General features: G+C 42.3%; 1 protein-coding gene across 5 annotated transcripts in view; it reads left to right on the top strand.

Annotated features, from left to right (window-relative positions):
* Window positions 1-13,266, top strand: part of pag1 (phosphoprotein membrane anchor with glycosphingolipid microdomains 1) — a 159,165-nt gene that overhangs the window by 111,125 nt on the left and 34,774 nt on the right. For all 5 annotated transcript variants that reach the window (XM_048529727.2, XM_048529728.2, XM_048529726.2 and 2 more), the window contains 3 exons: window positions 184-235; window positions 7,348-7,441; window positions 9,351-9,871. In XM_048529727.2, coding sequence (XP_048385684.1) covers window positions 184-235; window positions 7,348-7,441; window positions 9,351-9,871 — 667 coding nt within the window. The remainder of the gene's footprint in view (window positions 1-183; window positions 236-7,347; window positions 7,442-9,350; window positions 9,872-13,266) is intronic.

Consider the following 13,266-nt stretch of genomic DNA (forward strand, 5'->3'; position numbering starts at 1 on the left):
TCAGTTGTACTTTGTTCTATGTTATGTAGCGTTCACACGTTAATGTCCAACACTGGTGAGTGTCACAAGTCAATGAGGAGTAAAGGATGACTGCTGTTTAATAAGAAAAATGTTATCTTGTTCAAATATATCAAATACCCATTTATAAACGATCAAATGATGAGTATACCTTTCTATTACCAGGCACCTGAACACTGCCGAACGAAATGGGGACAATGAGAACCTAATGAGTGTGGTATGTGTTGTACAATTAGCTACTGTATATCAAAATATAACAAATGTATAATATGACAATTTTTTTAAAAAATAGATCAAAGTAAAATCACGGTGATATCCTTTCACATGTAAATGTTAACTTGAATTTTTCTGGGCGATTTTAGATATTTTAATCAGAATACAGAATTCTCCGAGAACATTTTAATTTATGATGGTTTCACTGGACCAAATGTTTTAGCTTCATGACACAACTTGCCTCTGTGCTATTTTCCAAGAAGATCAAAATCAGTGTTTAATTCATTTCAAAATTTTGCATACCCAAAAATAATTGGGCATTGTCGTGTGTAGGAACGATATCCAAATGTGTATAGCAGTGAAAGGACTGACTACGAATTCATTTCCATGAGGGGTTGATAACAGAAACTGCTTAATACCAGTGCCAACATGCCATTGCAAATACACCTTCCTGCCATTCTCCTTTTGTGCGCCTTCTCTGTTCATTTTTTCTTATACAGTCATACGGTATGGAAACAGACCCTTCTGTCCCACAAGTCTATCCCAAACATAATCCCAAACTAAACTAGTTCTGCCAGTTGCATTTGATCCATATCCCTCCAAACATTTCTTATTCATGTATTTATCTAAATATCTTTTAAATGTTGTAATTGTACTCACATCCACCACTTCCTCTGGAAGTACATTCCACACAAACCACTCTCTGTGTAAAATTGCTCCCCCCATGTCGTCTTTTTTAAATTTTTCTCTTCTCACCTTAAAAAAATGCCCCCTAGTCTTCAACTCCCTCACCCTAGGAAAAAGACCCCCGCCATTCATCTTATCTATACCTCTCATGATTTTGCAGACTACTATGGTCAGCCCTCGCTCTCCTACACTCCTGTGCTCCAGCTTGTTCTTATAACTCAAACCATTCCGGCAACATTCTAGCAAATCTCTTCCAAACATCCTTCCCTTATTCTTTCATTTTTCATTTCTCCCCTACTCCTTTCTTGACTGTCTACCTTTCTTTCTTCCCTCTACTTTCTGCAGTAACTTTGTAACGCTGTTAACATTTGAGTAAAAATATTGTGGGTTCTAGGCCTGCTCCAGAGGTTTGAACAAAAACCTCAACTGATGCTTTAGTGTAGCAGAGAGAAACAGTTACGATGTTGGAGATAGTAAACTGAGAACCAAAACCTTTTCTATATACTTATTTGGAAGTGAAGGACTGCATGGTGTCTTAGTCAATATTTATCCCTGAATCTTCATGAAAAAAAAACAGATTATCTGGTCATTGACAAACAGAAAATGAAAGAATAAGGTAAGAAGGTTTGGAAGAGATTTGCTAGAATGTTGCCAGGAACGGGTGGAGGTATAAGGGTTAGCAGGGTAGGCTGGACGCTTTAGCACTGGAGTGTAGGAGATCGAGGGCTGAACGTATGAACTTGCTGTGTACAATTTGGCTATCACATTTCCTACTTTGCAACAATGGCTGTACATTAAATGTATGTCATTGGCTGCAATGTGCATGAGATACACTAAGCAGTGTTCCTTATAGTATGCACCTTAGTGCAATAACTTGTCACAGTTGACTATGTGGGGGGGATGGAATGGTTAAAAGTGCAAGTAGCTGGAGTGACATTGGGAAAAGGTACAGACTTGATTGGGAGAACAGTGATCATGATAGAGAGGGAATCTGTAATTGAAGCAGCAGTAAGTGTAAGAGAGAGAAAACTCAAAAGAGTGGAATAGCATGGGGAAAGTGTCAATCTGTGATTGGAGCAGGAGCAAGTGTGGGATGGAGGAAATCTGTGGATGGAGGAGTGAGATCACACACTTAGGGAAGAGGGTGGGTGTTTCTGTAATTGGATATTGCACAGAGAAAAGAGCAAGGAGTCAGACAACGCCTCAAAGACTCAGAAAGGACCTGGCTTCAGAAGGAAAGAACATTCCAAATTCATTAGTCAAGGGTTGTCAGTCAAGGTGGGCAGTACTCGGGCTAAAGTTTGGCAGCAATTAGTCAGCTTGTGAGGAGAGAACCAAGGTGGCTGAATGTAACGGGACTTAGAGTGTACAGTTGTCAGCACTGAATTAGATCTAGACCCCAGAAATAACCCCATTTCAACAGAAATTCGGTGACTCAGAACTCAGCCTGGAGACAAATGACCCGTTAAAAACCCACAGCAACTGGAAGTCACAAACCTATTTGACATGGCTAATCATGGCCAAGAAATTGTCACCTCAGATTGTGACTAAGTCCATTGAGAAACTCATTCATACTACCCCATGCAGATGTGAAGAATATGCCAGAATAAATGTACACCACCACCATCACTCTGGAGATGAAATTCCCCAAGGCCTTAGTCATTGTGGCCGGCAACTTCAACCAGGGCCAACCTTGAGTTCCACCAACACCATCTCCTGCCCCTCTAGAGGACTGAACATCCTGGACCACAGCTACATGAACATCAAAGCCACCTACAGTCCACATTTAGCGAAATCAGATCACAACACTATGTTCCTCCTCCCAGCTTACAAGCAGAACCTGAAGCAAACAGTAATACAGTGCTGGCCTAAGGCAATGGAAGAACATCTCCAGGACTGCTTGGAGTTGATGGACTGGACCTTATTCAACTTCTAAGCGTAAAACTTAGCTGAGTACGCCACCACCAACACAGACCTTATTAGCAAATGCGTGGAGGACTGCATGCCAAAGAAGTCAATCTGGGTGTTCCCCAACCAGAAACCTTGGATGAAGTGGGAAATCCATTCTCTACTGAAGACCAGCTGGGCAGCATTCAAGTTAGATGACCCAAACCTGTACAGAAAATCCAGCTATGACCTCCACAAAGCCATCAGATATGCCAAGAGGCAGTACCAGACCAAATTAGACACCCGAACCAACCATATGGACTCCTGCTGCCTATGGCAAGGCCTAAACAACATTACGGGATACAATATGAAGCAGAGCAGGATAGCAGACAAAGACTCATCCCTCCCTGATGCACTCAATGCTTTCTATGCTCAGTTCGAGCGGAATGCCAGCGACATGATGTCACTTGCCCCAACATTCCTGGACACACCTGTTCCCCCTGCCACGGCTGCAGAAGTCAGATTGATCTTCCTGGGAGTCAACCCAAGGGAATCGACAGGCCTGGACGGTGTCCCCGGCTGAGTGCTCAGATCTTGCGTGGTCTAACTGGCGGACATATTTACGATATCTTCAGTTTCTCCCTCCCACAAGTCAAAGTCCCCACCTGCTTCAAAAAGACCACCAACATGCCTGTACATAAGAAAGCACATGCAACATGCCCTAATGACTACCGCCCAGTGGCTCTGAACTTTACAATCGTGAAATTCTTCGAGAAACTGGACATGGCCCACATCAGCTCCAGTCTCCCAGCCTGCCTTGATCCCCTGTAATTTGCCAATTGATGTAACAGGTCCAGAGCAGATGTCATTTCCCTAGCACTGCGCTCATCCCTGGAACATTGGGACAACAAGGACACCTACTTCAGACTCCTGCTCATAAACTACAGCTCCACCTTCAACACCATTATCCCCTCCAGACTGATTTCAAAACACTGTGACCTTGGTCTGGGCTCCACCCTCTGCAACTGCACCCTCAGCTTTCTGACCCATAGACTGCGATCGGTAAAGATAGACAACAGCACCTCCTCCACAATAACATTCAACACTGGAACACCCCAAGAATGCATTCACAGCCCCCTACTGTGCACCCTACACACGTACGACTGTGTTACCAAATTCTGAATGAACGCCAGCAACAAGTTTGCTGATGATACCACCATGGTAGGACAGGCATCAAACAACAATGGGTCAGAGTACAGAAAAGAGATAGAGCTTGTTGGCTTAGGAAATTTGGCATGCCCATGAGGACGCTCACCAACTTTTACAGACGCACCATAGAAAGCATATTGTCCGGGTGCATCATGACCTGGCATGGCACCTACTCTGCCCAGGAGAAGAAACTACAGAAGGTAGTGCGCACAGCCCAGACCATCATGGAAGACAAGCTTCCATCCATGGACTCTATTTAAATGTCTCATTGCCACTGAAAGGCCGCCAACATCACCAAAGACCCCTCGTACCCTGGTAATGTTCTCCTACAACCTCTTCCATCAGGCAGCAGATACCGAAGCCTGAACATACGCACCAGCAGGTTCCAGAACAGCTTCTTCCTTGCCGGTATTAGTCTGATGAGTGGACTGTCTAACTTCAAATAAAGCTGATCTTGTTAATGTTCATCTTGCTTTGTGTTCGTCCTGTGCAGTGTAAATTGTACGTCTCATTTTTTCCAAGTTTTTTTTCACCCTATGACCTGTATTTCGTTGCTTACAATGATCACTCAGTACTGCTGGCAAGCAAAGCTTTGCATTCTATTTAGGTAGATGTGACATTAAATCAAATCAAGTCAATGAGAGCCCAATGCTTTCTAATAGACAGGGTTTTGAAGCAGATTAAACTATTGATTGCACGTATGAAGCGCCAGAGAACTTTTTTTTTGGGCAAGGTCAAAAATCACGTAACGCCAGGTTATAGTCCAACAGGTTTATTCGAAAACACTAGCTTTCTGACTGTTGCTCCTTCATCACGTTTTCAAAATAAACCTGTTGGACTATAACCTGGTATCGTGTGATTTTTGACCTTGTCTAACCCAGTCTGACACCGGCACGTTGTGTGTTTTTTGGGTGGCCCCGGGGGCTCAGTGGTTAGCACTGCTCCCTCACAGTGCCGGGGACCCAGATTCAATTGCACCCTCAGGTGACTGTCTGTGTGTGGAGTTTGCATGTTCTCCCCGTGTCTGCTGAAGTCTCCACCTACAGTCCAAAGGTGTGCAGGTTCGGTGGATTGGCCATGGGAAATGCTGGGGTACAGGTATAGCGTAAGGGGGTGGATCTGGATGGGGTGCTCTTTGGAGGGTTGATGTGGACTCGATGGGCTGAATGGCCTGCTTCCACGCTGTGGGGACTCTATGATTTCTATGATTTAGCATTGACCAATCCATGTATACCATCCTGTGAGCTGAAGATTAATTGAAGTTTTCTTGTTTACTGGATAACTGATGAGAGACCTGGCTAAGTAAGTTTTCTTCCACTCTATAGCATGATGAATAGACTTTTCCAGCTGTATGTGATCTAGATTCAGGATTATTCAACCTCATTACAGAGCCACATAAGATATTCCTAAAAAAAGCACTCCACTGTGGAAATAATCCCCCAGGCCAGAGTTTGATCTGCTCATGGCTTTCTGGACATGTCAATAACAGTCTTTGAAGATTTTGAATGATTGTGTCCTCCAGTAAACAGTTATCCAAGCAGTCCACAATCCTAACTGAAGTGGGAGTACAGTATCAGTGGGAGCAGGAGCTGGGTATCAATTCCTGCCTATCCTGCTGCCGAAACCCTGTGACATTGCATGAGCTCTTAAATTCCCATGAGCACAGTGGAACGGCTATCCATGCTCACCCTTATTAAGGGGTGCATTAGACAGCAACCCCTGACATTTGCATAGGTACAGTTAAGCACAAAAATTGAAAATGCTTTGCCCGAGTTTCCCTACTGCCCCAGAGGCTTTGCTCTAGCAATACCGTACTGAGTGATTCTATTATAAAATACATGGAATGGAGTGAATTAGTGGTACCTGTGTGATTGATACTGACTAAGCACGTTCAGAACTATTTAAGGCTTGTCCATGGAAATGTAGGTGAATTTCCAATGGTGTGATTAATTTTAGCTGCCGCTAATCAATTTCTGTAGCCTTGGAAATTCAGTTTTACGTAAGTGGAGTCTCCATGGCTTCACATTTTAATCATTGTTGGAGATTTCTTAAAATATTTTAATTTTTTTTTGCCTTTCAAATCACTGTCAGTCCCACCTTTCTTTTCCCCTCATTGCTTGGATTTCTGTGAATTTCCAGCTTTGGACTCTGTGTATTCTGGTGAGAGCTTTTCCATCTGATCAGTTGAAGAGACATTCTGTTCACCTTGCTTATACAGGCTCCTGTTCTGTGCAGACTTTGCAACATTGCTTTCTGTGACTGATAATTATTTAAGTCACAGTGAAGAAGCTCACATAACTGAAATGAATATCATGTGCTATTCATGCTAAAATTGAAATACCAGAAAATGCATTTCAGAAGTTTCATTTTAAATCTTGTCTCCATTTTAATATCTTAATTCATTTAATTTAGCATAGGTACCATATTTTTCCAATTAAAGTGGTGACCAAGTGACCAAAACTAGTATTTGGTGAGCATCATTTTTGGCTGGTTTTTAGGAGCAAAAGAGGAAGCAAATGATTCACTATCTATTCATCTGTATCCACCGATAAAAATGCTTCCATGGTCTCTTCTCTTTCTCTCTTGTGTCACAGACTTAGTTTTAACCTTGACATGTGCAAAATTACAAGTATCTGTGTCCTGGTGAATAGCACGACTACACTTCTGCTTCATATTTTTAGAGCGATCGCTCTTCAAGCCTGTGCAGAGATTTGGTGAGATCATGGCTGAACTGCAACTCAAAACACACTAACTTTGCAGTTATTCCCCACACCCTTCAATAATTTGATTAACAATTACCTAATCATTTCACTTTTAAATTTAACAGCCTTGCTATTTCCAAAAGGGAGCTTCTAACTTCTATCATCCTTTGTGGTGTAGAAACATTTTAATGATTGTGAAAATGGTGACAGTTTAATTTTTAAAGCCTTTCTTTTTTGGCTAAATGGTTCTTTTGGTGGAACATAACTTTACAAAAGATTAATTTCCTATAAGCAGCTCCAATATTTACAGAGCAGTTTATAACTATTAAAATGAACACACAACTGACAAGCTATAAACACACATGTTTGCATGGAAGTCAACGATCTAAGTTTCTATGATGCAAGATATTTTCTTTTGTGCTTTATTTTGAGGGAACCTCTTTTTCAATTTGTTTCAATGGTAGTGCAAAGATGAATATATCGTCAAAGGAAAAGCACCAGAGGAACTGGGAGAGTCAAGTCATTTTTGACGTAGACAATTTTAAAGCAGTTATTTTTGTAATACAGATCTTAAATTAATTTCTTTATAAGAATCAAGATCATGTTGTAATTTTGATAATTTAATTTACAGCCTTCAGAGAAAGAGGCCAACAGCTATTCAGTCTCAAATTTTGGAAATGAGGTGCCAGCAAATGGTCACACTGACAGCCTTGCAAATGGAGACAGTAAGTGAGCAACAAGCATTTAGGAACATAGTGACATTTAAAGTAACACTCTCTTTATTTGACTTTAAGCAATCATAAAACAATCATGCATAGTAATCTTTAATTAGATGATATTTGTTCCCCAAATGGTTCCCCATGGCAGGCTGTTGGAGAAAGTGAAGTCACATGGGGTCCAGGGTGTGCGAGCTAGATGGATAAAAATCTGGCTAGGCAACAGGAGACAGAGAGTAGTAGTGGAAGGGAGTTTCTCAAATTGGAGACCGGTGACCAGTGGTGTTCCACAGGGATCTGTGCTGGGACCACTGTTGTTTGTGATACATGGAAATGATCTGGAGGAAGGTATAGGTGGTCTGATCACCAAGTTTGCAGGTGACTTGAAGATTGGTGGAGTAGCAGATAGTGATGGGGACTGTAAGAGATTACAGCAGAATATAGATAAATTGGAGAGTTGGGCAGATAAATGGCGGATGGAGTTCAATCCAGGCAAATGTGAGGTGATACATTTTGGAAGATCTAATTCAAGAGCGAACTATACAGTAAATGGAAAAGCCCTGGGGAAAATTGATGTACCTGAGATCTGAGTGTTCAGGTTCATTGCTCCCTGAAGGTGGCAACGCAGGTCAATAAAGTGGTCAAGAAGGCATACGGCATGCTTTCCTTCATCGGACAGGGTATTGAGTACAATAGTTGGCAGGTCATGTTACAGTTGTATAAGACTTTGGTTCAGCCACATTTAGAGTACTGCGTACAGTTCTGGTCGCCACATTACTAAAAGGATGTGGATGCTTTGGACAGGGTGCAGAGGAGGTTCACCAGGATGCGGCCTGGTATGGAGGGTGCTAGCTATGAAGAAAGGTTGAGTAGATTAGGATTATTTTCATTAGAAAGACGGAGATTGAGGGGGGACCTGATTGAGGTCTATAAAATCATGAGGGGTATAGATAAGGTGGATAGCAAGAAGCTTTCTCCCAGAATGGTGGACTCAATTACTAGGGGTCATGAATTCAAAGTGAGAGGGGAGAAGTTTATGGGTGATATGCGTGGAAAGTTCTTTACTCAGAGGGTGGTGGGTGCCTGGAATGCGTTGCCAGTAGAGGTGGTAGATACAGACACGATAGTGTCTTTTAAGATGTATCTGGACAGGTACATGGATGGCCAGGGAGCAAAGGGATACAGACCCTTAGAAAATAGATGACAGATTTAGACAGAGGATCTTGATTGGTGCAGGCTTGGTGGGCCGAAGGGCCTGTTCCTGTGCTGTAATTTTCTTTGTTCTTTGACTACTATTACAAACGGTTCATAAGACTGAATAAATCCCCTATTTGTAGAAATGTCAATTGCATATTTGTCAAACTGTTGGTCATTGCCATTTTCTGTTATTCTGTTCACATTATATGAAAAGTATTACACAACACTTCTTCGTTCTGTTCAGTGCAGAACCATCATCATCACATTTGTTTCATGCTGTTAAATTTTGGAGCAATTTTCACCCAAATGCAAATAACCCTACATGTCTCATAGCAACATTGAGGTTAGTGAGTTTTGAGAAGATTTGTAGCTCAGGTTGAGGCTCTGGATGTGAGTTTGCTCGCTGAGCTGGAAGGTTAGATTTGAGACGTTTTGACACCATTCTAGCTAACATTGGTGAGCCTCTGACGAAGCGCTGGTGTTATGTCCCGCTTTCTATTTATCTGGTTAGGTTTCCTTGGGGTTTCCTTCCCAAGGAAACCTAACCAGATAAATAGAAAGCGGGACATAACACCAGCGCTTCGTCGGAGGCTCGTTGATGATGTTACCTAGAATGGTGACGAAACGTCTGAAAACTAACCTTCCAGCTCAGCGAGCAAACTCACATCCAGAACATTGACTTTTAAAATGGAATGATGGATAAATTGTTTTATTTTGACAGTCCTTTCAGATGAGATTCCAAATATTCAGTCTTCTGAAAATGCAGTGCTTCCAATGGTAGTGAACCAACAAGAAAATTCCTGTAAATCTTCAAAATGTCCTCAGAGCAGAGAACTGCCACAAATACCTGGGAATGATTCCATACCCAACACCGAATCTACAACAGTGACTGAAAGCGAGACCTCTCATGGAGTGTATGAGCCGTATGAAGTGCTAAAGGCCAGTTCTTTGCAAGATATCATTGTTGAAGACTCTCTCTATGAAACTGTGAAGGAGCCAAAAGATGAATCTGGCAGTGTGGCAAATGAAATTTATTCTCAATCCGAAGATTCAGATATTGTGGTACAGTGCCAAAATCCCAAACTTACTGGTGCTACTCCAGAATATGCAACGGTAAGCAAGGTGAAAATGAATCAACAGAGCACTTCAGTAGAAGAGATGGTGGCTGGTGAAGATGATCCACCAACGCTTCCAATAAAGGAGTTGAATGAAAATGAGAACGTGGATGGTAAAGGTGCAGAGGTAAGCTGTTTGTTATTACTCCTTCATATCTGCTCTTTGAAACACTAAATCTGTCTCATTGGGTTGAGAAGGACCTACCAAATCGGGTTGAAATAATTCCACAGAGGATGGTATCCTGTCACCAACTCACCCTTTATTTACACATGAACACTGACCCAGCTCCCTCAGAGCCAGTTCTCAAAGTGAACAGAATGTCTGACACTCTTGTTCTTAACTGTTAGCCAGGGCTCTCTGATTAGATCAGATTAACAGCCCCAACCAGGGTCCACCTGGCTGACTGTGTTACAATCACTGCAGGAGTGTCTTCAACTTAGTCAACAGTGTTGTTGAAATTTTTATTTTTATATAATTTTATATTTTTTAAAAATGGTTTGTTTGTAAATCCCTTTTCTGTTTCATTTTCAAAGTAATTCATTTTCTCCATACTATTCCTTTGTTTCTTCCTGATTGATACCTATGCTTTTTCAAAAGATTTCTATGCCGCCTCTTAGTAGAAAACCATTTTCTGAAACATAATTTGAAAAACGTCAGTTCACTTACAAATGAAAACTTAAACATTTTTGATGTACAAGCTCCAATACAATTAATTTCTACCTCTTGTGTTAAATAGCATTTAATTTTTAATTCTAGATCTTTAATTCTCTATTTGACCAAGTTATGATCATCTTTGTGTAAGGATGAATATTTTGCAAGTGACAATTTTGAATGAAGTTGACTGGCAGGTCTCAGCTGGTGTTGCTTACAATAAAATTAAATAAATTTTATAAACTAGATGTATTTCTTAATACATCACAGAACAATTAAGTTATGAAGTATAGCTTTATTTATGGTAGCTTGATGCTTAAGGTCACATGGCCTCTTTGCTTTAAGTAGATGTATCCCGAGGTCAATTAGAGACCAATTGCTTTTTGTAAGGCTCACTTGGAAGTACTTTGTTACTGAAGAAATTTCTTTACGTTGCTTGTTGTTTGTAAATCTTTGGCGCCTCTCGTATAAAATGGAAAATTAAAGGAAGACGTGACTGTCTTTTATGTTTTTTAAAATACTAATATAGAATAGAACAAAAATTAAGGCAGGTAATTAAATGTGATAATCAAGTATTGGACTTCTCAAACCTTGTATACACACAGTGAATCTCTGGCAGTTTGCTCAAGGCAAGCGAAGAAGTGTAGGTAGCAGGCACATACATTGCACATACTGCCCTTGGAATGCCAATTTGATATGTAGAAGTACTTAGCAAATAGGTGGGTGGAACAATGAAGGCAATGGCCTGGTGGTATTATCGCTAGACTATTAATCCAGTATCTCAGTTAACTTTCTGGGGACCGGATTCGAATCATAACACGGCAGATGGCGAAATATAAATTCAATTTAAAAAGCAATCTAGAATTAAGAATCTACTGATGAGCATGAAATCAATGCCGATTGTCAGAAATACCCATGTGGTTCACTAATTCCCCTCCAGGGAATAAAATCCACCATCCTCACTTGGTCTGGTCTACATGTGACTCCAGACCCACGGCAATGTGGCTGACTCTCAGTTGCACTCTGAAATGGCCCAGCGAGCCACTCTGTTGTACCTTTCGCTACAAAATCTCAAAGAAATGAAACCAGACGGATCACTTGACCTAGGCAATGGAAACGATAATGGCAGAAACAGCCCTGTCGAGCTTGCAAAGTCCCACTTACTAACACATGGGGGCTAGTGCCAAAATTGGGAGAGCTGTCTCATAGACTAGTCAAGCAACAGCCTGACATTGTTCATAAGGTATAATTCTGAGTATGACAATGTCCCAGACACCACCATCGCCATCCCTGAGTATGCCACGTCCTACCAGCAGGACAGCAGAGGTGGCAACATCATGGTATACAGTCAGGAGGGCATTTCCTTGGGAGTCCTTCACATTCGGATCCCATGAAGTCTCGTGGCTTCAGGTTAAACATGAGCAAGGAAACCTCCTACTGATTACCACGTCCCATCCTCCCTCAGCTGATGAATTGGTGTTCCTCCGTGTTCAGCACACTTAGAGGAAGCTCTGAGAGTGGTAAGTGCATAAAATATACTCTGGGTGAGGGATTTCTATGTCCACCACCAAGGATGGCTCGGCAGCAGTACTGATCGAGCTGGTCATGTCCTAAAGGACATAGCTGCTGGACTGGGTCTACGGCAGATGGTGAGAGAACCAACAAGGAGGAAAAATGTACTTGAATTCATCCTTGCCAATCTGCCGGCTGCAAACACATCTGTCGATAAGAGCGACCACTACATTGTCCTTGTGGAGACAAAGTACCGCCTTCACATTGCAAGTCATCTCTATCATGGGACAGACTTCAAACAGACCTACCAACTCAAGACTGGGCATCCTTGAGGCACTGGGCTATCAACAGCAGCATTGTACTCCAGCACAATCTGTAACCTCATGGCCCAGCATATCCCCCACTCAGCTATTAGCATCAAGCCAGGGGATCAACCCCCCAGTGTAGTGGAAAGTGCAGGAAAGCACCAGGCATCCTGAACATGAGGTGTCAACCTGCTGAAGCCACCAAACAGGACTATTTGCTGAACAGCATACACAGCAAGTGACAGACAGAGCTAAGCAATCCCACAACCAATGGATCAGATCTAAGCGCTGTAGTTCTGAAACATCATGTCATGAATGGTGGTAGATAATTAAACAACTCACTGGAGGACGCTCCACAAATATCCCCCCCATCCTAAATGATCCAAAAGCCCAACACATCAATGCAAAAGATGAGGCTGAAGTATTTGCAGCAATCTTCAGCCAGAAGTGCGAAGTGGACCTCCAGTGGCCCCCAGCATTACAGATACCTGTCTTTAACCAATTCTATTCCCTCTACCTAACATCAAGAAATGGTTGGAGACACTGGATACTGTAAAGGCCATGGGCCCTGACAACATTGTGGTAATAGTACTGAAGACTTATGCTCCAGAACTTGCTGCTCCCTTAGCCAAGCTGTTCCAGTACAGTTACAACACTGGTATCTACCCAGCAACGTGGAAAATTGCCCAGGTATGTCCTGCGCACAAAAAGCGGGACAATCCTACCCGGCCAATTGCCTCCCATCAGTCTACTCTCGATCATCAGTAAAGTGATGGAAGGTGTCATCAACAGTGCTATCAAACAGCACCTCTCAGCAATAGCCTGCTCAGTGACGCCCAGTTTGGTTTCTGTCAGGTCCACTCAGCTCCTGACCTCAGTACAGCCTTAGTTCAAATATGGACAAAAGAGCCGAATTCCAGAGGTGAGGCGAGAGTGACAGACCTTGACATCAAAGCTGCATTCGACCAAGTGTGGCTTCACAGAGCCTTAGCAAAACTGGAATCAATAGGTATTAGGGCCAATCTCTCCGGTGGTTGGAGTCATACCCGACAC

This window comes from Stegostoma tigrinum, chromosome 5 (assembly GCF_030684315.1).
Source record: "Stegostoma tigrinum isolate sSteTig4 chromosome 5, sSteTig4.hap1, whole genome shotgun sequence".
In the NCBI taxonomy this organism is placed as follows: domain Eukaryota; kingdom Metazoa; phylum Chordata; class Chondrichthyes; order Orectolobiformes; family Stegostomatidae; genus Stegostoma; species Stegostoma tigrinum.